We start from the raw sequence: 25,317 nt of genomic DNA on the forward strand, positions 1-25,317 counted from the left end.
TCCACGCTACAGACTTTTGTTGCAGGTTCCCCTGGTTAAACTTAATAATTGATAAGGAACTGCGGTATACTGAGCGGCACACAATGAAATGGTGGTGGAGTTAAGAACGTGAAGGAAACCGTTGTTATTAACAACAACAACAAAAATCTATGTTCCGTTTTATTTATTTCTATTTAGGGACAAATACTGCTGATTTTTGTACTGGGAGGCCTTTTGACTAAAGTGTGGAGTATAAATACCTTTAAATAATTAAATTAATATATACTACCCTTCGTCAAAAATGATCGTGGGGTTTTTACGATTTTACATTGGGCTCTTTGGGCAAATAGCAGCCTACTCCATTAGTGTCAGCTCTGGCTGACAGCAGCTCTCCAGAATCTTGCCTAGCCAGCTGACATCCTTTAACTGGAGATGCCAGAGATGGAACCCAGGTCCCCCTTTCACACGATATTATGTCCTAACAACTTGAGCTGTGATCTTCTCTTGTGGATACACACCTTGAGAGGCCTTTATCCTTCTTCGCTGCCTCAACCAGGGGTGGGGAACAAGATGTTGTCGGGCTACAACTCCCCTCCTTCCTGACCATTGGCCATAATACCTGGGTCTGGTGTAAGTTGGAGTTGGAAGAGCATGCAGAGGGACATAGGTGCCCCACCCATGTTCTAAACAAGCAATCATCATCAGCCAGTCGCCCTGGTTCATGACACTCTATTGCACGGAAACCTTGCAAACGATGGGCCTTGCTTACTGGCAGTGCACACTTCCATTGCGCCCCAGAGTGGATGGCGTTGGAGTGGGTTGTGTGAACAGGGTTGTGCTCTCTGCCCCCACTCTCAGCTTTTCTGCGTTTCTCCTTCCAGTCGTGAGCGGCCCAATGCCGGACTCCTACAGCCCTCAGTTTGTCGAAGCCGCCTGGTACCAGTGGTGGGAGAGCCAGGGTTTTTTCAAACCACAGTATGGGGTGAGTGTGAGCCCGGGATTACTGTGAGGGGGGATTTTTCTTTCTCTCTCTCCCCTCCCCCCATCTAAGATAACATGATGGGCTGATTGGTTTGCCCAGGTGGCTGGGCATTTATCACAACATGACAGCAGTGAGTGTCCAAGTCCGTTCCTGGGCCCAATTCGAAATGCTAGTATGGGGGTAGCCAAGGTGGTGCAATCCAGAGGTTGTTGGACTACAACTCCCATCATCTCTGGCCATGCTGTCTCGGGCTGATGGGAACTGGAGTCTCTGAACATCAGGAGGGCACCAGGCTGGCTACCTCTGGGGTGTAATAGTTTGGCAGCAGCAGCAAAAGAGGTCGCAGTTGCAGCTTCTTCTGCTCTATTCCTTCCCCACTCCCTTTGCCTGTAGGCCGGCTGCCTCTCTGTCCCCCCCCCCCCACCAATGTGTGCTGCAACAGCTGGACAGACAGAGCAGGACCAACAGAGAAATGAGCCTGGGGCAGGGAAGGGGCCTCCTTCCACTTGGTTCCCCCCCTCTCCTCACCTTGTCTTGAAGTGTCAAAGGTGAAGAGAAGAGGGAGAAGCAGGCTGGTACTGATGTGAGAATCGGGATCTGGGGCTCATCAGTCCCAAGCTTTGTGCGCTCTCTCTTTTGTCCCCCCCGTAATTCCCTCCTTCCCCATTCTGGTTCTCCTGTAAGCACTTGAAGATAGATTGTGGGCAATGTCCAATATTAGTCATACTCTCAACAGACCCATTTAAAATAAATGGAAGCCTATTGATTTTGATAGTTCTGCTTTGAGTAGGGATGGACACATCTGTCAATATCAGTTTTTCATTTTCCAATCCTAAACTTGGGAGTTTTATTTCAGGTATTTATATGTTGCTTAATTTTCAGAATTTCTAAGCGGCACAGATTTCTTTAGCAATTTACCATTTCTTTTTTTAAAGAAAGCTCATGAAAATTTGTCAGCATTTCAGTACCAATTTTCCTTGATAAACACACTTTTGTATGCAATATGTATAAATCTGACTAATATACACATTTTTGCAATTTCTCCTAACATAATGCATTTTTATACTTTATTTCCCCTAATATACATGCATTTCTATGTACACTTTTCCTTAATGCAATGCATTTTTTGTTTGGTTGTGAGGTTTGGTTGAAGACCTACATTGCAAAAGTACACATTTCGAAGAATAGCTGTGTTTCAGTTAGCATATTGGTTTGAGAAGTTCAAATTAAGTAGCTTCTCTTTAAAATGCAAACAAAATAGAATGTGTATTCTTCCCTGTCAGCCCCCACCCAGTCAGTCTCTTGAGTATGACTAAGCTTGGATCTCGTCCAGTGAGATCTCTCTGAATTGCTTGTTCTGAGTGTAGAGAGATTGTGGCCAGCAACCTTTGCTACCTCTTGGCTGACACAGAAGTCTGCTTCTGTAGTTGGATGACCTCTAGGGAGGCCCGGCCTTCATCTCAGGCGCACAAAAGGGGCTAAGAGCTCATTCCACAAAGAGGGTTCTTGCACACCTCATACAAACTCTTTTCTCCCCTTTCCAGCGCTGCAGTGTCTCTGAGCCTAACCCCAAAGGGATGTTCATGATGTGTATCCCTCCGCCCAACGTCACTGGATCCCTGCATCTTGGCCATGCCCTCACCAACGCCATCCAGGACTCTCTGACCCGATGGTGAGGCGTCCCTTAGTTGCATTAACTGAATACAGCCCTCTAGTCTGACTTTGGAGCCTTTCAACACTTCCTGGGCCGCTCTGACAACCTGGACCCACCGTTTCCTGCCCTCTGCTCCATAACCAGTGCCCTGGTATCTCTTTACCTTGTCCCAACTTTGCTCCACTAAGAACTGCCTTATTCAGATACATGAACATAAGAAGAGCCCTACTGGATCAGGCCAGTAGCCCATCTAGTCCAGCATCCTGTTCTCACAGTGGCCAACTGGATGTCTATGACTCAAATGGCACCTTATGCACCCACAGAATGGGATACCATGCGCAGAATTCAGATTCCTGAGAACTGTTGCTTTCAACAACAGTTTCTTGTGCTTATGGTCTCAAATATATGTTTGAAAGAGAGTTCAGTTCTCTGCCCTCCATAGCACCGTGCACTTCCCCAGCATGAGTAGACCACTGCTTGAATGCTGGAAAAAAACCAGGGTCCTCAATGTTGTAGAGTTGCAAAGAAGCACCTGAGCGAGCTTTGCGTGTGTTTGAATCCTTACTAAGTAGCATGCTTCCCCTGGAATTGGGCACAATGAGACTTTAGGCCTTCGGGCTTAGGGCGGTATATAAATTAAATTAAATAAATAAAAATAAATAAATAAAAACAAGGAAACTACTTTATTCAGGAAAGACATGCTTTGATAGGATAGAGTTCTATATCTACCTAAGCTGAAGATGCAAACACTGAGTCTAATGTTTGCCCTCATGCTGTGAGGAGACAGGAGAGATATCTTCACTTTCCCAAGGAACAAGGAAGATGAGGCTAACCATGCTTTGCGGGTTCTCCATCCTAAGAGTACACAGGAAGGAAGATTAGCAGCAGATCAAAGGATAGGTACAGCCTAGGAACCAGGAGGTCCCGTCTCTATCTTCCTTTTTGGTTCTGTAAATGCGGATGGCTGCTGGCAAGTAGTTCCCTCCCTTTGTATAAAAGAAGTGGGTCAGTGCACCCATGATTTTCTCGGCTTTTGCCTTAGCATATTTTTCTTGCTGCTTCATGGAACCAGATACCCATGCAAGCCCAGCCCAGTTCAAGTGACATCCCACATTTCCAACGCCCAAATCAGAAACCCTTCCCTGAAGGTCGATGTCAGTATACCACAGGGATAGCCAATTTGGTGCCCTCCAGGTTTGCTAGACTACAATGCCCATCAGTCCCAGCCACCATGGCCAGCAGTCAGGAATGATGGGAGTTGTGGTCCAACAACAGAGAGAGGGAGCCCCATATTGGCTTTCCCTGGACTCTCGCACGACAGCTGAGCACCAGCTGCTCATGTCCCACTGTTCTGTGTTTTGCAGGCACCGGATGAACGGGGAGACCACCCTGTGGAACCCTGGCTGTGACCACGCTGGCATTGCCACGCAAGTGGTGGTGGAGAAGAAGCTTTGGAAGGAGCAAGGGAAGACCCGGCATGACCTCGGCCGTGAGCAGTTCGTTGAGGCAATCTGGAAGTGGAAAAACGAGTGAGAGGATCAGCCTGACCCCATTTTCTGAGCAGCTTGGTCTTGTAAATTGTATCGCTCTCTAGTGCCACATTGCAGTCAGCGTGCTTTTCTCTTTCCTTGTAGAAAAGGTGATCGGATCTACCACCAGCTGAAGAAACTGGGTTCCTCGATGGACTGGGACAGAGCTTGTTTTACTATGGATCCGGTAAGATCTGTAGCAGTGGGGGAAGGAGGGTGGTGTGCACGTGTGTTTGTCAAGTTGATGGGAAGCCTGTATTAACTACCACTGACTTGTTCAGGAAATGACTGGGACTTGGATGTGTCAATAGTGTTCTGGGGCAGGAGTGGGCAGACTTCAGGCTTATGGGATCCACTCTGGGTTTTCAAAAAAAAATTGTTTTTTACTGTAACTCAAGATCCACTAACTGGAGCCAAATGCACAATAGTAGCTCAGGAGGGAGACAGGATATGTAACGCTCATAATTAAGGAACAGAGGGTTGTATTCAGCTAAGTTTTACTTGGAGAAAACCCATTGATATTAATGGACCTACATTACCTATTAACTGCAGTGGGTCTACCTTGGGTAGGACTGACATTGAGTACCACGCAGGATGCCTCTGTGTATATGCTTAGCTCAGGAATTTGTTTTCAGTAGCAGAACTGAGCACAAAAATCCAGTCCTGTTTCCCCCCCCCAAGAAAATAGCCTTTTTCGTTGTTGCTGTTGCTAAACGGTTGAGAGTCGGAATCCTTCCTGATCTCTTTCAAATCAGTCACATCTCCTGATCTGCCCACCTCTGTTCTATGGCACATGCTCCCCTTCCTATTATTATTATTTATTAAATTTATATACCGCCCGACTAGCAATAGCTCTCTGGGCGGTGAACATAGAAATACAGTAACATAGAAAATACAATAAATAACACAATATAATACAAAATAATACAGTCTAAAATCAGTACAGTAACATTTTTAAAATTAGATCAATTTAGATTAAAATGCTTCAGAGAATAGGAAGGTTTTAACCTGGCGCCGGAAGGAGAGCAGAGTCGGCGCCAGGCGCACTTCCTCGGGGAGACTGTTCCATAGTTCGGGGGCCACCACTGAGAAGGCCCTAGATCTTGTCACCACCCTCCGGGCCTCCCTATGAGTTGGAACCCGGAGGAGGGCCTTCGTAGCAGAACGTAGTGTACGGGCCGGTTCATATCGGAAGAGGCGTTCCGCAAGGTATCATGGTCCCACACCATCTAAGGCTTTATAGGTTAATACCAACACTTTGAATCTAGCCCGGAAACATATTGGCAGCCAGTGCAAGCAGGCCAGAATAGGTGTTATATGCTCGGACCGCTTGGTCCTTGTTAGCAGTCTGGCTGCCGCATTTTGCACTAGCTGTAGCTTCCGAACTGTCTTCAGAGGTAGCCCTATGTAGAGCGCATTGCAGTAATCCAAATGCGAGGTTACCAGAGCATGTACCACTGATGTACCAATGAGCCTGTAAGGTAGGTCAGTATTTTTATACCCATAGTACAGATATGGGATGGTGGCAGTGACTGAGGCTCAGCGTTTGTTTTTGCCCAAGGTCACCGAAAGCTCATGGCTAGTGTGAGAATTACTTTGCCAGAGTGTTACTGGCAATTAAAGGGTGAAATTAGTTGCGCTTTAAGAGAGCCCCTGAAGATCTTAATCTGAAATGCATTGGGCCCAATATTTTCTTCTATTTTACAGTGACTTTTTTTAACTCTGCCTTTTCAGGGTCTATTTCATCACAGAGCGGCTAATACAGACAATAGCCATGCAACCAAATTCCATCAGCATTAAACATGACATTAGCAGTAACAGCAGTCTATGATATTTAAAATTACTCGCTTATATTTCTTAACTGTATTTTATGTATTTCTATCTATTTTAATGTTTTTTGTGTTTTGATTTTATTGTGAGCTGCCCTGAGTGCCCTATTGTAGAGTGGGGGGGATAGAAATATTTTAAATAAATATAAATATTTCTTAAAACAGAGGCCTGTGAAATTATCCAAATGCAGACCAGAATAAAAATACATTTAAGGCCGTCCTAAAACATAAACGGTCTATATGCTGGCCTGGGGAGGGCGGCCCCCAGAATGTTGTCCAGGAAGGAATTGTGGCCCTTGGGCTGAAAAGGGGTCCCCATCCCTGGTGTACACAGTCATAGGAACATTTGACAGAGTCAGACTGTCTGTCAAGCTCAGTATTATGGACACTGAGAGATGTCCTACCTGGAGATGCCATGGATAAAACCTGGGGCCTTCTCCATGCAAAATAGATGCTCTGCTATCACTGAGCTACAGCCCAAGCTTTTTAGCGCTTCAAAGGTCGATAGCAGCACTTTAACTTGGGCCTGGAAACATATAGGCAGCCAGTGGCACAGAATCAGTGTCATGGTATCTGAACATCAGCCACCACAAGCGTTGTATACAATAACTGAGACTATGGGGTGTTGTATAAGTACAATAAATAAATAACAGTATGAGAGAATTCCTAATTATTATAATACAACATCGGTGCCCCTAGTGGGTTCCGCTCTTTCTTTTCCTGCATTGATACCTTCCTGGCTTTTCTTTTCTCGAGCTGAGAATCTGGAGTCTTCCCGCTTAGGCTGTTCAGTGCTAAGCAGCCGAGTCATTGAGAGCATGCGCTATCTAGCTTTGTCCTATTGAGAAGGCCACGCAAGCAATGTAGAGGCGACATACTTTACTCTCGCGTGAAATGTGACCTGCGCCTCAGTGGTCACTTTTTGAAGAAATGGAAGCCTGGTTTCCATTGAGACAGACGGGATTTATCTGCTAGAGGGGCAGAAGGGGCTGAACAACATTGCTCAGGAGACTTAATTGCTTTGCCAACAGAAACTCTCCAACACCGTCCAAGAGGCTTTTATCCGGCTGCACGAGGAAGGGGTCATCTATCGGAGCACGCGCCTTGTCAACTGGTCCTGCGCCCTCAACTCGGCCATCTCTGACATAGAGGTGATTGGGGGCCGGAGGGCCTGCCTCTTGCTGCAGTATTAGGCCCAGTGAGCGGAGCATGACATGTCTGGGGCACCTTCTTTTTTTCAGGTGGATAAAAAGGAGCTAACGGGGCGAACGCTCTTGCCCGTCCCCAGCTACAAGAACAAGATTGAGTTTGGGGTGCTGGTCTTCTTCGCATATAAGATCGAAGGCTCAGGTTAGTAAGGGGACCTGTCAGTCAGGGCTCTGGATCGGGAGCTTCTTTTCGCCCTTGACTCTTGGCTTGATCTCTTCTGAGACCAGCCTTTCTTGGAGAGGAGGAATGACTCACCGTTTTCCTTCCTAGGCGAGGAAGTGGTGGTGGCTACGACCCGTGTCGAGACGATGCTGGGGGACACAGCAGTTGCCGTTCATCCCCAGGATCCCCGGTACAAAGTAAGGAACCCTAAGGACAAAGGCTACATGTGTAGCGTTACCGGTTAGTTTTTTTGGAAGAGAAACTGTAAGCTCAGTTGTACTACCAGATTTAAACTTAGGAGTGCATTTTCTCACTTGGGGCTGCCTTCTCTATTCATGGTCAAAATACCCAGATTGATTAGGGAGCATTTATGGTATTTGCCCCAGCTGCTAAGAGCCCCCTTTTTGGAATAGTTTCAAGAATCAATATCCAGTTTTACTCAGTGGAATAAGTAGAGCCCTTTCGTGGTTATCACCATTATTGTAATTATTTTATTATGTATTATATCCTGCCCTTCCTGAAGGAGCCCAGAGCAGCAACCAAATTAACAAAACAATTTAACAGCAACAGTTGTTAGCAGGAGAAGAGGCAACAGCATAAGAGGGGGAGTTCACATATAGGATAGTTTGAGATAGAAAGTTGTGGGTTGATACTGAGCGTTATAGGAATGGAGAGCTGAGCTGGTGGCAAACAGGGAAGGAACATTATTTTAAGGAGTGGACTGGGGCTGCATCCAATAAGCTAGATTCTCTTTCGGACTGTCCATTTGGCTTATAGTTTATTTGGATGATCTCGGAATACTGATGTTCTCCCCTCATTTGTCTTCCAGCATCTTCATGGCCGGAGTATCCTGCATCCCTTCACCGCTAAGCGCTTGCCTATAGTTTGCGATGACTTTGTAGACATGGAGTTTGGAACAGGTAGGATTGGGGCTAGTGGCTGGCAGGCCCTGCTTTGAAAGTAATAGCTCTGCTGAGTGTGGGTTGCCTCTACCTTCTGGAGGGATTACCAGGTCAGTCATTGGCCATGGGGCCCAGGACTCAGCCCAACCAATTGTTGCTGCTGTATTGTTCTCATACTGTTTTTATTGTATTATTGTATTTTATCTCATTGTGTTTTAACTGTTTGGTACGTCGCCTAGAGTGGCCTTTGGCCAGATAAGCGACACAGAAATTAAATTTATTATTATTATTATTATTATTAACCTGCTGTCTGCTCACTCATCACTGGTCCTGGGTTGACGATGTGTGGACACTGCTTGGGAATCAAAGACTGCTCCCATCTGCAGCAGCTGCCTACTGCCCATCTCCACCTCCCTGCTGCCTCACCTGGTCTCTGAGAAAGGGCCAACGAGGATCCTTCTTCTCAGGCATCCTGAGTGAGGTGGCCATGAAAATGCCTACACCGCTGCAATGGTTTGCCATGGTAGCTAGTAAGGGTTTAGATTTTTTTTTCTTAAAAAACAACAATGCTATGAATGCCTGGCTGTGAGAAAGAATCTCTCTTTGGTCCTTTCTCAGAGACTGGGTGCTGAGGAAGGGGGTGGAAGATTTCCTATTCCACATTGGCAGTTTAAATTTAAACTTCTTTGCAATTTTGTTTGCATTTCTACTTAAAAGCTTAGCATTTCAGATGGCTAAAGATCTTTTGTCAAAGCTCATTGTGCTTTGCAAGTTTAACCTCATGCAGTCACAAGCAAGCACCCCTGAGTTCAATGATACTTACTCCTGGGTAGTTATGGATAGGACTGCAGTCCTGATACAAAAAATATACAGTAGGGCCCCACTCATGGCAGGTTACGTTCCAGGCCCCCGCCAAAAAGCAAAAACCGCTGGAAAGTGGGGCCCTACTGTATTCCAGCCGCCGCGCTCCAGCTGACAGTGATCAGCTGTAGCACATGATCAGCTGGAGCGTGGGGAGCTTGCTGTGGGCTGGAGTGAGCGATCAGCTGGAGCGTGCAAGCTCCCTGTGCTCCAGCTGATCACCCCAATGGCGGCGCCGTATGAGCAGAATGCCAAAAAGCAGGGCCCTACTGTATAGCCTTTATGGTAGCGCAGGACGCCCTCTTGAAAGACTTGCCATTCTTCCTTCATTTTGTGTAGTTGCTTTTTTTTTTTTACACAACTGCCTGAAATTTTGGATTACCCTTGCAGGGTGGTGACTCGGGGTTTGGGGCTATGCTGTGGGGATTGCTGTGATGAGCTTCTGCACTTCAAAATGTACAACTACAGCACTAGGTGTCACTAGAAGAGCCTTCTGGTGGAAGGCTGGGAAAGGTGCCTGGCCAGCTTCATGTCTTCAGTTGCGCTTTAGAGAGAAGCGGGTGGCGGCGGCGTAGTTGGGGAATAACTTTGAAGGCCATTGGTCAGATCCAAAGAGGAGAACTCTCTTCTTGACCTCCTTGGATCAAAGCCTTGATGGAAAATATCCTCTTCTACTGTCATCTTCTCCCGCTCCTCTCAGGTGCCGTGAAAATCACCCCAGCCCACGATCCAAATGACTACGAGGTTGGCCTGCGCCATGGGCTCGACTTCATCACCATCATTGATGAGACTGGCTGCCTCATCAACGTGCCTCCCATCTTATGGGTATGGATGGGTTGTGAGGGTGGATCTCAGAGGATGGTTATGTTCTACCTCCACTGTCGGAGGCAATATGCTTCTGAATACCAGTTGCTGGAAATCGCATGTGGGGAGAGAGTGCTCTTGCGCTTAAGTCCTGTTTGAGGGCTTCCCATTGGGGCATCTGGTTGGCCACTGGGAGAACAGGATGCCAGGCTAGGTGAGTCACTGGCCTGATCCAGTAGGGCTCTTCTCATGTCATTATTAAGCAAAGCAGCCTCTAGTCTCTGATTCACAGAGGATAGTGGTTGCTGTCCCCACTGTCGGAGGCAGTATGCCTCTGAACACCAGAAGGTGGAATCACGAGTGGGGAGAGTGCGCTTGTATTCAGATCCTGCTTGAAGGCTTCTGGCCACTGTGAGAACAGGACACTGGACTCGATGGGCCTTTGGCCTGACCCAGTAGATCTCTTCTTAGGTTCTTCTGATTTCTTCATGCCTGATCCCTGTCTGCAATGGATTGGAGAGCGGGCTTCGCCTCAGGTAGGAATGGGGTGCACAAGGATCCCATCTCAGTGGGTTGGACCTAGATGACCCACATGTGCCTGCCAGTCCTGTAATGTCTTCTGATTTGGTACTGAGTGCTGTTGCTTATGTGGACAAACAGCAAAAGTAGATGGCATATAATGATCCATTTAGTAACTTGTTCATATCATCTCATATCGTACAATGTAATACTAAATGACATATGGGAAACAAACAAACAATATACTCACATACTGAATCTAAAATGTCTATATGGAATCGTTCTGTAGGCAAAATATACAAATAATCTTTATGCCGATTCTGGGCAATGAGAAATTAACCATGTAGCAGCTGAAGCTGAGAGTGTAGGATTATAAACGCTCACTCAAATGCCTGTTAGCTCTGGGACAGAGGAATTAACCACAGCTGTGTCTAAGGGATCGTCACTGAAGTGTAAGATTCATAAAAGGGGAAGAAACTCCAACTCTTCATTTAACCCGCTGGATCATTGTATGTTTTAATTTTTAGCCCCCGACGAAGGCCAAGTCTAGAGTGGCTGAAACGCGTTGGGCTTCTTTCCTCTTTTTAATAAACCGATTTGGATTTCTTAATCAAGTAATTCTTCTTTTTTGGCATCTTGGGGTCCCCCCTCCTTCTTCCTCCTCCGCTTATGTGGACGAAACACTCCACCCTCCGACACTAATGGGAAGTAACCAGCAGATGTACAAAAAAAAATAGGGAAAACAGCAACCCTAAGGCAGGGAATGCTGCCAAAACAACAGTCCAGGGAGGACTGACCTTGCTTAGTGGCCATGGCATACAAACTGATTGTTGTGGGGAGGGGGATGGAGAATGTGGGAAAGGGAATAGGATGGGGTTTCTGGAATTCTGAAAACCCACACTCCACACTGCAAAATTTTGTTGCAGGTTCTGCTGCCTGCAAACACCAAATTACCTTCTCCTCCCTCCCCCTTTCAGGGTATGAAGCGGTTTGATGCCCGTCGAGTTGTGCTGCAACTTTTGAAGGATGCGGGGCTCTTGAGGGAGGTAAAGGACCATCCCATGGTGGTACCAATCTGCAGGTGAGGAGACATTGATGGGGAGAGCGAATAACTCTGATCTGGGTGATGGACCTTAATTTTTTGACAGGCAGTTCTATTCCCTGGAGTGTGGTTCAGGCCCAGAAGAGAGTTTTACTACCTTTGGAATTGACCTCTTCATGGATGATTAGGTTGCACACAACATAATTGGTACCTTCTAGGGTGGTTCATGACAGATGCCCTTGGAGGTCACTGATTCATAGGGTCGCCATAAGTCATAATCAACTTGAAGGCACATAACAACAACAAGCGATAAAGGGCTTTGCAGTTATGGAACACATGCATTCTGACATGTACAAAATCCAAAAAGAGAGAGAATCATAGGATTATAAGAATTGGAAGGAAACTCGGAGGTCATCCAGTCTGACCCTTTGTTTAATGCAGGATTTACAGTGTGGGATGCAACTGCAGCATCCCTTACAGAGGATTTTCGAGCCTCTGCTTAAATATCACCAGGGAAGAAGAGGCCATTACCTCCCAAGGCAGTCTGTTCCAGATGTAGTACTAAAAAAGTGGAGTCAATACATAGTTCATCCTGTTTCAGATGTAACAGCAAGGTATGGTTTGCTCAAACCAGTATGTGAGCAAGGAAATAGGCATGCACAAGGGAACAGGGGAGCCTGTGAACCCAAAACAGTGACCCTGGGTGGCTAAACCATTGTTTGGCGGTTACGCATGACCCTTGAGAGATGGTAACTTGCTCCAGGCCATACTCTTTATTTTATTTACAGTGCAATCCTAACCACATCTATTCAGAAGTAAGCACTATTGAATTCTTTGGGGCTTACTCTCTGATAGCCAAGACTAGGCTTGCAGGCATAACGTATTTATTTAAAGGATTTATATACCTTGCTTCTTAAAATTTGTCTTAGGGCACTTTACAATACCAGAGAAAAGGTGTACAATAAAACACTTTGAAATCTCCATTTCCAGTGTTTTAAATACAGCATCCTTCCGATACTAAAAATGCAATCTGTAAACAAGCCTGAGGGAATAAACTTCACCTGATGTCTGAAAGATAATATAGCTGGTGTCAAGCTACCCTCCAGGGAAGAGGGAATTCTATAATTGGGGTGTCACAGATGAAAAAGCCCCCTCTTCTGTTTCCATCCATTTGATCCCTGATGGTGGTAGTACTGTGAGAAGGACCTCAGGGGAAGATCTCAGTGTTTGGGCAGGTTGATGTGGAAGGCCATCCCTAAGATATCCAGGTCTTAAACCATGAAGGACTTTGAAGATCAAAACCAGCATTTTGAAATGAACCCAAAAGTGGGCTAGTTCTACTGTAGATCTTCCAGAACTGGTGAGATATGTTCCCATCAAGCCCTCCCAGTCAAAATCCTGGCTGCTGTGTTTTAAGCTAATTGCAGAAACATCTGCAAGGGCAGTCCCATGTGCAATGTTTTACAGTAGTCTAAACAGGATGTTATGAGAACATAGATCAGCATTGCCAGAGTCTCCCTGCTCAAGAACAGTTGGTGTGGCACACTTAAGCTAGTAAGAAAGTACTCCCTGCCACTGGAGACACTTGTGCCTCGAGTGATAAAGCTGGATCAGACAGCACTCTCAAGCTCTGAACCTGATCTTTCATAGGAAGTGCAACCCCATCGCAAATAGGTTGAAACCCCCCCCACCTTCCCAGACTAGAGAAACCATCCATCCACATTGATTCAATCGTCTATGCCAAAGGTGCATCTCGTAACTCTCTTACTGCTTGACTATGTTGCCTTTCCACATGAAGGGGAAGGAATTGAGTTGAGTAGCAGGTGGGAGACCTCTCTGTGAACAAGAGTTACCTGTAGTTTGGTATTGGGAAGATATAAAAAGTGGGATATGATAGGAGAAAGGATGATGGGAGGTGGAGGGGTTTGCTTCCTGAAACCAGGGGTGTAGTTGTTTGGGGCTGTGGAAGGGTCATAGATCCCTTATTTTTGGGGAAGCAGGGTTCCAGGGTATGAGCCGATCATCATGAAAGCGGTGTGTGTTAGCCACTGTGAAGAATCCTTGTCCTTTCATGCTGATTGGAGCCAATCGGAGTGAAAGGAGGTGAATTGGCTCACTGAGAAGACTCTTCTCAGTAGCTAACACGTAACCTTTCCTTTCATGCTGATTGGCTCCTAGTGATGTCTTTTGTAGTGGATTGTGGACTCGGAGACAACACAGAGCAGGGGAGATGAGGGAAAATAGAAAAGGGTGGTGGTGAGGGAGCATGGTATGACCCTCATGAAGGGACCCTGCCCTTCTGAAGTTGCCACTACATTGCTGCCTGAGACAGACCTCGCAGATATTCTGTATAAAGGATCAAGGAGCCATATAGACAGGTGGAAGAATATCTTGGTGTGGGTGAGTGGAGAGAAAAGATCCATGGAGTTCCAGGAATCTTTATTGTGTCGAGGGGGATCATTCTGTTATCCATTAGCACTGGCTGCCTTTGTGGGCTGGAGCTAATCCTGCTTTCTGCTTTCCCGTCTGGCACCACAGCCGCTCCAAAGATGTGGTGGAGCCACTACTGAAGCCCCAGTGGTACGTGCGCTGTGACACCATGGCACGAGGAGCGGCCGAGGCAGTGCGCCGAGGAGACCTGCGCATCGTGCCAGACTTCCACCTCAAAACTTGGTTCAACTGGTTGGACAATATCAGGTGAGATTCTTGTGGAATGCCCTGTTCCTGTGACACTGCGGACTGGGTGGCAAATGAGGGGAGGGGCATAAAACGTGGGCAAAGAACATTGAAAAGGCTAGTTGGTGACAGTTGGGAGAGGCAGCTGAGGAGAAGGAGGTGAAGAGGGACCTGAAGAAGAGAAGAAATCAAATAGATGAGATCAGAGAGCAAAAGGAAGAGGGGAATACAGGCAACAAAACTTAACAAGGGAGACTTGCAAGGAAATATTGTAGCATGGAGTGCTTCTGTTCAGAGTGCAGCCAGTCATGCCCTCTTCCAGAATACTCCATTCCATTACCCCTCCCCTAGTTTTTCCAGGTTTTTATTCTCCAACTGCTCAGCATTCCATGGCCACTGAGCGTGCTCAGTCCTCATTAGGATTGCTTTGGAGGGTTTTGGTTTCCTCCTAAATATTTTTAATACCTCTGCAAACCTTGGCTTTCCCTGAATGTGCTGACGTATCTCTCTCTCTTGTTTCTCAGTAGCCCTCTTGGTAACATAGCCATTGGCACCTAAGTTCACTACTAGAATGAGCGATATACCACATGTGCGCACACTCAAGGAAGATCCAGAATACACTTACATCTCTCCTTTGTAAGCAAACAAAACAAGATAGAAAGTTGCAGGGAATCTGGAAGAATTGCAGCAAGTGCTTGACTACCAAATGTCAAAACTAGAGTATATCATGCCAACTTATTGTGGCTTAGAAATGCCAGAATGGTGTTTGGGATTATTTCATGTTTCTTGTTAATTGGTTGTGTTGACTTTATTTTAATCAGTGGGATAAATCAAACATTCATATTCATTGGCAGTCACTTTTGAGAGTGATTCGCTATTCCTCAGTCATAGTCAAGAGCTGCGTGTGCTACATTTGCCATATGTCTAAGCTTAAGAGTGACAGCTGAAGTAAATAATCCATCCTCTAGAAATGCTTGTGGGGGGCAGTTGGGAGTTGATAGGGAGAGGAAGTCGATGCATTTCTTCCCTTGTGTGCCTCTCTGCTCAGCATCACATGACAGGAGACTGACAGAGCAACTTCCTAAGTTGAGGATTCACTGTTGTAAAGTTTGGAGGAAGTTACTATTCTTGCTCCCACCTCCCCCCAATTATTTTTCTATTTATCTGATTCTATTTATGAAACGCTTCTCATAAAACATCTTGAAGTGACTTCATAGTAAGAACACCAACAGTAAAAAAACAATTTGAAACAATTCCATGTGTCTAAACAATTAAAGACAACTTTATATCTATAAGAGAGCCAGTGTGGTGTAGTTCTTAAGGTGTTGGCCTGTGACCTGGGAGACCAGGGTTCGAATCCCCACAGAGCCATGAAGCTGACTGGGTGGCCTTGGGCCAGTCACTGCCTCTCAGCCTCAGAGGGAGGCAATGGTAAACCCCCTCTGAATACCGCTTACCATGAAAACCCTAGTCATAGGGTCGCCATAAGACAGGATCGACTTGAAGGCAGTCCATTTCCATTTTTCTATTTATAAACAATCTAAAATTCAGTACTAATACAGACTGGGATAAAATATATATCCACTTAAAAGCTTGAAGAAGGAAAGTTCTTCAATAGGCACTGAAAAGACAATAGAAATGATATGTAATGGGAAGGAGTTCCAAAGGATACATCTATTTTTATTAGTTTAACATACTAAGTTTTCCAAGGATTTTTCAGCATGGCATAGCACCTTATGAATAAAGAACATAATGCAACCAAGAGTTACAACATACCACATATCTTTATTTCTAGATAGGCTGCAAAAAAGAGTTCATTGAATTAAGGTATATGTTCTTGTAACAAACAATTGAAAGGCAGGACAGCTTTGGCCTAGGTAACAGGCCCACACCAAAATGATTTTTGAGCCTCTAGCAGCTTCACAGTTGAGATGACACCTTTCTGACATGTAATGTGATGTAGAAAAACCGGCAAGGCATTTTTTTTCCCCTGTTGTGACTTCCCAGCCGCTTCTCCAACATCTCCTCTTGGTGCATCAGCCTGATAGTGACACCGGAAAAGCAGAGTTCCTAAACAGCGCGGAGAGCCTCCGCAGGTACAGGAAGCTTCCTGCTGCAGTGCAGGCAGCCATCTTCTAACTCACGTGCTGATCCCTCCTTCATGGGAGACAACAAAGATGGGCATGGAAGAAGGATGAGCTAGCACGCTTACCACCCACAGTACGGCTGCTGTGCTGTGTGTTTCTGAGACAAAATGAGTTGGAATGGTATATCCTAGTTGTGGACTTTGGAAGTCAAATCCTCTGTGCAATTGTTCCAGTTTCTCCTGCAACGTTCTGTCTTGCTTTAGCCCCCTCCACCACTGGCAGAGCGTCTGCTTGGCACCCAGGAGGTCCCAGGGTCAATTCCTAGCATCTCCAGGTATGGCTTGGAAAAGACTTCTGTCTGAGTCTGACCCTGGACAGACCAGTGTGAACAAGACTGAGCTAGATGGTCCAATGGTGTGACTCGGCGTAAGGCAGCTTCCCATGTCCCTATGAGAAGATTGTTGTCCGTGTGGTGGTTCTTTGGCATGTGCGTGCATTCAGATTCACCAGGAGCATAGAAAGCTGCCTTATAACCGAGTCAGGCCACTGCTCTAGCTCAGTATTGCCTCCACTGGCTGGCAGTGGGTCTCCAGGGGTTCCAGATGTGGGTCTTCCCCAGCTGTACCTGGAGATGCTGGGATTTGAACCCGGGACCTTCTGCATGCACAGCAGATGATCTACCACTGAGCTGCGGCTCCTTCCCCTAGAAATTTTAGAGTTTTTAGAGCTCTACGCTTACAGGCTTTGATGACGCTTCTCTCTCTTCCAACCCCCCTCCTCTCCAGGGATTGGTGCATTTCTCGGCAGCTCTGGTGGGGCCATCGCATCCCAGCATATTTTGTGACTGTTCATGACCCCTCTGTGCCACCAGGAGAGGTAAGACCAAAGTCCTGGGCCTTTGATGAGGGCAGGTGGTGGCGGCAGGATGGGCCAGACAGCTGAGGAAATGAAATGCGAAAAATGTGTGGGAGTCATAAGCAGCCATCTCCATGTGCTTTCTGAGCAAGTAGCCAAAGACTATAACGGAAAGACAGGCTGGAGGAATGCCCAGAAAAGAGCTATTTTCCCTTCATTAAATTCAGATTTCCACATCGAAGCTAATGGGTAACACTATTTTATTTATTTCAAGCATTGGGGAGTTGAGATACTTTAAAATAAATCTGTCAACTGGTGATACAAAACTCCCAGCCAGGTATACACAGGTATGAGACTCAGAAAAGGTTCATTCCAATTTGGTAACAGCAGTCCTGAGTTGGGAGATGCTACTTTCAAGGATAGTGCCCAAGATGACCTCAATGTGAGAGAAGTGCAAAAATATGTAGAAATCTTTCTCCTCATCTGCTCCTGAAATGTGATAATTTAATGCCTTGTTATTTATGCTTATACTGTTTAGATGTGTTTATGCTGTGTATGTTATTTCGGAATGTTATTTGTTCCTTATAATAATTTTTTTTTTTGTAAAACAAAATCTGCCATCTTCTTCCCAGGATACGGATGGTAGATACTGGATAAGTGGCCGAAGTGAGCAAGAGGTCAAAGAGAAAGCAGCCAAAGTATTCAAGGTGTCTCCAAACAAAATCTCCCTTCGGCAAGGTACAGCAGAAAAGGATCTCTCTTTTTTGGGGGGGGGGCGAGATTAACAAGCTTCAACGTTTATTTCGGTCCATGACCAGCAAGAGATTAACAAGGAGATTGTGAAGCTGTGAGAGCCTCCCCTGTTGTTGGGATCCTCAACCCAAAGAGAGACACATCATCCCACAGGAAAGGGGTGCGTGGGCACTTGGCTTTTTAGCAGTGTGGTTATTTACTAGTTTTATTTCAAATATGTATACCCTGCCTTTCCTCATAAAGTTCAAGGTGACTTAAGAAAAATTATAAAATGCAATTTAAAAAACCAACCCTTTTCAGTCCCATCCTCAGGTCCATATGAGTCTGATCACTCTTCCATCAGTACTCAGTATGTAGGGCCATAGCTCAGTAGTAAACCATCTGTTTTGCAGGCCTAGGTTCAATCTCTGGCATCTCCAGGTAGAGCTGGGAGAGGCGCCTGTCTAAAACCCTGCAGACTAGAGCCACTGAAAGTCAGTGTAGACCACTGTTGTTCAACCTCAGGTCCCCAAATGTTATTGGACTCCAACCCCCATCAACCCCAGCCAGCTTTGACACTGACCAAAGGATCATGGGAGTTGGAGTCCAACAGCATCTGGGGACCCAAATTTGAAAAACACTGGTGTAGATAATACTGATCCAGATAGACCAATGGTCTGTTGTGACATAAGGCAGCTTCCTGTGTTTCATCTGGCCTAATGCTGTCTACTCTGACTGGCAAGAGCTTTCAGGACTGGCTCTACCATTAGGCAGCATGAGGCAGCTAATTGGGGGTCTTATGAAAGGCCAGCACATTAAGTTGTTACATTTATTATTGTATTTTTTCTCTCACGGAGCGGCAATTGTGGGATTTTCTGCCTCAGCTGCTAATAATTTAACCAGTTGTGCGTGTTGTGTACCTTAACTTGCCTAGGGAGGGAATGGTGCCATTTGCTATTCTTCCTTAGGCAGGGAAATATCTTGGGCCAGCCCCTGCGAGATCTCCAAGGCCTTGCACAGACACCTTTCTCAGCAACCTGGCTACTAGAGATCTTCTACCTGGAGATGCTAGGGTTGGGTCCATGGGCTAGACCCATATCAGGATCAGCCTTGTGAGCCAAACTTAACAGGTTGGTGTGGCCAGCCACCTGTCAATCACACAATGTCATTATAACACGACATGATTGACAGGCGCCTTTCAAAATCTCATATGGTGGTTCCTAAGCACTCACTGCTGCTATGTGAGAAAGAAGCTCTTCTGGTGCTTCCTGCAGCAGCTGCAGGTGCTTGGGAACTCCGGGCTTCCTATTCTCCCTTTCTCACACCGCCCGAAACGAGACAAGGAAAGGCTTTACGAGTCCCCCCCCCCCCCGCTTCCTGCTTTATCTTTCCAATATGAGGGTCGACCTGGCTTGTATCACGGAGACCTGGTTGGATGAAGCTGGGGGGGGTTAATCTCTCCCAGCTTTGCCCATCAGGTTTCTCTGTGCAGTAGCAGACAAGACCGGGGGGACGGGGAGGTGGAGTTGCAGTAGTCTATCATGATGCCATCACCCTGACCAGGTGCCCTCTCCCACAGTCTTCGGGGTTCGAATGTGTATATTTGAAGTTGGGTGGCCAGGACAGAATAGGGATTCTGTTGGTGTACCGCCCACCCCCTCCTCAACAGTCTCACTTCCTGAGCTAGCTGGGGTAGTCTCGGGGTTGGTGTTGGAGTCCCCTCAGCTTGTGGTATTGGGTGACTTCAACATCCATCCCGAGACTGCTCTGTCAGGAGTGGCTCAGGATTTCATGGCCTCCATGGGAACCATGGGTCTGTCCCAAGTATTATCTGGCCCCACTCATGTCGCTGGTCACACTTTGGGCCTTGTTTTCTGTGTTGGATGGGATGATGGTGATCTTGGTGTGGAGGAACTTTCTATAGTTCCATTGTCATGGACAGATCACTACCTAGTTGGGTTTAGACTCACTGGGACTCAGAACCTCTGCACGGGTGGGGGACCGATTAGGATGGTCCGCCCCAGGAGGCTGATGGATCCGGATGGTTTCCTGATGGCTCTTGTGGATTTTCCTATCACCACGGCAGGTGATTCTCTCGAAGCCCTGGTTGACCTCTGGAATGGGGAAATGACCAGGGCAGTGGACGCGATTGCTCCTGAGTGTCCCCTCTTACGGAGTGGAGCCAAACCAGCTCCCTGGTTTACCAGGGAGCTGGCAGCGATGAAACGAATGAGACGGGGACTTGAGCGACGTGTGGTCAGGGGTCTTTTAAACTCTGGCCCCTAGGAGGGTAGTATAGACCACTCAACAGCCCGCTGTCAAGAAATTGTACAGCACTTTGCAGATAAAGTCGCTCAGATTTGCTCCGACTTGGATGCTAAAATTGATACCGTCTCAGGGGATGTAACTTTGGCTCCTGCTTGTCCAATAATAATGGATTCCTTTCAATTTGTATAGCCCGAGGATGTGGACAAGATCCTTGGAGAGGCGAGAGCCACCACATGTCTGCTGGATCCTTGCCCTTCCTGGCTCATTAAAAGTGCCAGAGGGGGACTGGCCGAGTGGGTGAGGGGAGTAGTTAATGCCTCTTTACAACAAGGCAGAATTCCATTGTGCCTAAAAGAGGCAGTTGTATGGCCTTTGTTGAAAAAGCCCTCCCTGGATCCCTCCATAATGGGATGGGAGCTAACAGACTGAAGCTCAATCCAGACAAGACTGAGACGCTGTTGGTGAGTGCCTTCTCTGCCCAGATGGTGGATGTTCATCCTGTTCTTGATGGGGTTACACTCCCCTTGAAGGAACAGGTTCGTAGCTTGGGAGTTCTTTTCGATCCTTCCTTGTCTCTTGAGGCCCAGGTGGCCTCAGTGGCACGGAATGCTTTTTACCATCTTCGATTGGTAGCCCAGCTACGTCCCTATCTGGACAGTGACAACCTCACCTCAGTTGTTCATGCTCTGGTAACTTCTAGATTGGACTACTGCAATGCGCTCTACGTTGGGCTGCCCTTGAAGACTGTTCGGAAACTACAGCTAGTCCAGAATGCAGCGGCCAGATTGCTGACGCGGACCAGAAGGTCCACTCATATAACACCTGTTCTGGCCCGTCTGTACTGGCTTCCTATTTGTTTCCGGGCTAGATTCAAAGTGCTGGTTTTGACCTATAAAGCCCTACATGGCATGGGACCGCAATACCTGGTGGAATGCCTCTCCCAATATGAAACTACCCGTACACTGCGCTCAACATCTAAGGCCCTCCTCCGAGTGCCATCCCATCGAGAAGCTCGGAGGGTGGTGACTAGAACTAGGGCCTTTTCAGTGGTGGCCCCCGAACTGTGGAACAGTCTCCCCGATGAGGTGTGCCTGGCGCCGACGCTACTATCTTTTCGGCGCCAGGTGAAAACCTTTTTATACTCCCAGGCATTTTAAAGTGTATTTTAACAGTATTTCACTATTATCTTGTATTTTGGACGTTGTTTGGTTCTTTTATTGTTTGTTTGTTTTTGGTTCTTGATTTATTGTATTTATTGTACTTATACACTGTGCTTGTTTTATCTTTTATGTACACCGCCCAGAGAGCCTTCGGGCTTAGGGCGGTATATAAATTAAATTAAAATAAATAAATAAATAAATAAATAAATAAAATAAATTATCGGCCAGTCTCCAACATTCCATTTTTGGGCAAGGTAATAGAGCGTGTGGTGGCCGCCCAGCTCCAGAGATTCTTGGATGAAATGGATTATCTGGATCCATTTCAGTCTGGTTTCAGGCCTGGTTATGGGACAGAGACAGCTTTGGTCGCCTTGGTGGATGACCTTCGCAGAGAGGTGGACAGGGGGAGTGTGTCCCTGTTTGTTCTACTGGACCTCTCAGCGGCTTTCGATACCATCGACCATGGTATCCTTCTGGACCGCCTTGCTGGGATGGGACTTGGGGGCACCGTGTTACGATGGCTCCATTCCTTTCTGGAGGGACAAACTCAGAAGGTGGTGCTGGGGGACTCCTGTTCGACTCCTTGGTCGTTGACCTATGGGGTCCCTCAGGGTTCAGTTTTGTCCCCCATGTTATTTAACATCTATATGAAACCGCTGGGAGAGGTTGTCTGGGGGTTTGGGGTTCGGTGCCATCAGTATGCAGATGACACCCAACTCTATTTCTCCTTTCCACCTAAAGCCAAGGAAGTTGTCCTGGTCCTGAACCAGTGCCTGGCATCAGTGATGGACTGGATGAAGGTGAACAAATTGAAACTAAATCCAGACGAGACAGAGGTGCTCCTGGTCAGTCGAAGGGCAGATCAGGGAATAGGGATTCAGCCTGTGCTCGATGGGGTTACACTCCCCCTGAAGACACAGGTTCGCAGTTTGAGTGTGCTCCTGGACTCTGCTCTGAACTTGGAGGCCCAGGTCTTGGCCGTGGCCAGGAGTGCCTTTGCCCATTTAAGACTAGTGCGCCAGCTGTGCCCATTCCTGGAAATGCCTGATTTGACTATGGTGATGCATGCCTTAGTTACATCCTGTTTAGACTACTGTAACGCGCTCTACATGGGGCTGCCTTTGAAGACTGTTCGGAAACTTAAACTGGTACAAAGAGCTGCAGCCAGAGTATTAACAGGGACTGGTTACAGGGACCATACAACTCCCTTGTTACAACAGCTCCACTGGCTGCCAGTTTGTTTCCGGTCACAATTCAAAGTGCTGGTTTTGACCTGTAAAGCCCTATATGGCCCAGGTCCAGGCTATCTGTCAGACCGTATCTCCCTATACGAGCCTGCCCGGGCCCTGAGATCTTCAGGAGAGGCCCTTCTCTCATTCCCAACGCCCTTGCAAGTGCGATTGGTCGGGACGCGAGATAGGGCCTTCTCAGTGGCTGCTCCTAGGTTCTGGAACTCCTGTCCTAGGGAGGCACGAATGGCCCCCTCCTTGCCATCCTTCCATCGGCAAGTAAAGACTTTTTTATTCTGACAGGCTTTTGGGATAGAAGGTGTTTAGGATTGGGCTTTACAAGGCTTGTTTTATTGTTTTATATTATTATCTGTATTATTTTAAATTGTTTTTAGATTTTTAAGTGCCTTTTACAGTTTTAAGGTTGTGTATAGTTTAATTGTATTTTAATTGTATGTTTTTCTATGTTTTTAACTACATGTAGTTTTATTTGTAAGCCGCCCTGAGTTCCAGTTTGGAAAAAGGGCGGGGTAAAAATAAAGTTTCAATTTCAATTTTCAATTTCTTGAAGGAGGGCAGGAGTCTTGCCAAGGCTTGACGTTAATGTGGGAAGAGGGATGACTTGGAAAAGGCTTTAAGACAGCCCTTGCACTCCTGTTTGAGCAAACAGCAGTGCAGGAGCTCCTAAAGCCTTTGCAAAAGCCTCTTTGAATTAGTGCACGTGTGCTGCTTCAAAGGGCACTTCTGGGCTTCAATCCCCATTTATCACTGAGTGGGGATTAAATCCTGATGCCTTGGCTGCAATCTTGTTCCCTGCAGGATTAAACCCTGTCCTTCTGTAAATCCGCTGATGTTGATGGGTGGGCATGGTTTGGGGAAAATAGCCTCAGGGCCCATCTCTGAGGTTCCCCATGCCTGTGCTATGAGACTGAACCAGAAACTTTTAGGTCACATCCACATCACACATTTAAAGCACTCTTATGCCGCTTAAGAGTTGTGGCTTCCCCGCAAAAAGGGTGCTGAGAGTTGTTGGGAGACCCCTCACAGAGCTACAGTTTTCAGCACCCTTCAGAAACTACAGGATTCTTTCAAGGGAGCCATGACTATTAAAGTGGCATAAGAATACTTTAAATGTATGGTGTGGGTGTGACAAAGTGTGCACTCTGTCACGGTGCTGGGGTCCCTTCTCTGCACAGATAGCTATTTGGGTCTTAAGTTCTGCCTAATAGTATGTCTCTTCCCCGCCCCGCCACCTTTTTTGTGCTGGTTCCTGCTGTTTTATTTCGAACTTTGCAGAATAAAAAGTTAGTTATTGTTTGGTTGAATGGAAGCTGAACATGCTCAGAAATGCAGAAAAAATGGTCTCTCTGTGTCTCCCTTGCTAATCAATGATTCTGTGTATTGTCTTGTTTCCAGATGAGGATGTCTTAGACACCTGGTTCTCATCTGGCCTGTTTCCTTTCTCCATCTTTGGGTGGCCAAACCCTGTAAGTCTCATTTTGAAGCAACACTGTGAGGATGGGTAACCTAACACTGTAACCTGTAACTGATGAGTAACCTAACACTGTGAGCTTTTGGCCTTTACTTTTTTAATGAGATTTACTTTAAATCTCATTCTGAAGAGGATTAGCCTATCAAAGGTTACTAGCCACAGTGGCTATGTTCTTACTTCCAGTGTCAGAGGCAGTATGTCTCTGAATTCCAGTTGTTGGGAATTGCAAGTGGAGGGAGTGGCTGTTGCACCCAGGTCCTGCTTGTGGGCCTCACATAGGCACCTGCTTTTAATGTTTTTAAAGCTTTTTTTAATCAAAGATGTTTTTAAAGATGTTTTGTTTTAATATGTTTTTAAGGATGTTATGTTGTAATATATTTTCTGTTTTAATGATGTTTTAGAGTGTTTTTAGTGTTTTTGTTTGCCACCCTGGGCTCCTACTGGAGGAAGGGCGGGATATAAATCTAATTAACAATAACAATAATCCGGTTGGCCATTGTGAGAACAGGATGCTGGAACAGACGAGCCTCTGGCCTGATTCTGCAGGGACTCTTGTATTCTTATGTTCTTATTCATCCTCTCTACCTTGTTGTTCCTCTTCTAGAGTGAAGATCTCCAAATCTTTTACCCTGGGACTCTCCTGGAGACTGGGCACGATATTCTCTTCTTCTGGGTGGCCCGCATGGTCATGTTGGGCCTCAAGCTTACAGGGAAGTTGCCATTCAGAGAGGTGAGGAAGAGGCTTCGTTCTCTTCTTCCCTGGTACTGGCAGCCTGGTTTTCTACCCATCCCCCAACCCAACTTCATGTCTGTGGCTACTCAGAGTAGCTTATATTTCATTCACCCATAGGTTAGCTGCACAAGAATGTGATCTACTGTGCTGTATCATTTGCTCTCGGAGGATTTTGACGTTTTTTTTTTAAGTCAAGTTACTAGCCTTCATGGAGGCAATACAAAACCTTGAAACAATAATGCCCAGAAACAGCAAGATAAGATTTCTGGTGGTCAGGGTGTTTTCAGGTATACCACTGCTTATTTATTTCTTCATCATTACCAATCTTTTCCCCTGAGCCCACTTGATCCATTCCCAGGCCTGATGCTTTTGGAGTCAGAGTTGGGAAAAAGGGAAACCCAAATGTCATGTTGCCAAATTCCCTGACCAAAAGATTCGCTGAAGTCCCCACCTAGAGACTCCTCAGGTTTCTGAACTTTTGCTGAAAGCACCCCCGAGGGCTGGAAATGTGATCCTTAAGTTGCAGATCTGCTTTAGTTTCTCTTTTCTCTTTGAAAGCCCATGCCCTCTTGCATGTAGCGTGATTCATTTTTGTGTAACAGAAGTCCTGTGA

General features: G+C 46.4%; 1 protein-coding gene across 2 annotated transcripts in view; it reads left to right on the forward strand.

Moving 5' to 3' along the window:
* Window positions 1-25,317, forward strand: part of VARS1 (valyl-tRNA synthetase 1) — a 47,047-nt gene that overhangs the window by 8,900 nt on the left and 12,830 nt on the right. For both annotated transcript variants that reach the window (XM_061619265.1, XM_061619266.1), the window contains exons 7-21: window positions 861-961; window positions 2,506-2,633; window positions 3,980-4,144; window positions 4,250-4,331; window positions 7,005-7,124; window positions 7,215-7,323; window positions 7,453-7,541; window positions 8,174-8,264; window positions 9,808-9,932; window positions 11,408-11,511; window positions 14,011-14,169; window positions 17,021-17,111; window positions 17,723-17,828; window positions 23,896-23,966; window positions 24,576-24,701. In XM_061619265.1, coding sequence (XP_061475249.1) covers window positions 861-961; window positions 2,506-2,633; window positions 3,980-4,144; window positions 4,250-4,331; window positions 7,005-7,124; window positions 7,215-7,323; window positions 7,453-7,541; window positions 8,174-8,264; window positions 9,808-9,932; window positions 11,408-11,511; window positions 14,011-14,169; window positions 17,021-17,111; window positions 17,723-17,828; window positions 23,896-23,966; window positions 24,576-24,701 — 1,667 coding nt within the window. The remainder of the gene's footprint in view (window positions 1-860; window positions 962-2,505; window positions 2,634-3,979; window positions 4,145-4,249; window positions 4,332-7,004; window positions 7,125-7,214; window positions 7,324-7,452; window positions 7,542-8,173; window positions 8,265-9,807; window positions 9,933-11,407; window positions 11,512-14,010; window positions 14,170-17,020; window positions 17,112-17,722; window positions 17,829-23,895; window positions 23,967-24,575; window positions 24,702-25,317) is intronic.

The sequence above is a fragment of the Rhineura floridana genome, chromosome 3 (genome assembly GCF_030035675.1).
Source record: "Rhineura floridana isolate rRhiFlo1 chromosome 3, rRhiFlo1.hap2, whole genome shotgun sequence".
In the NCBI taxonomy this organism is placed as follows: domain Eukaryota; kingdom Metazoa; phylum Chordata; class Lepidosauria; order Squamata; family Rhineuridae; genus Rhineura; species Rhineura floridana.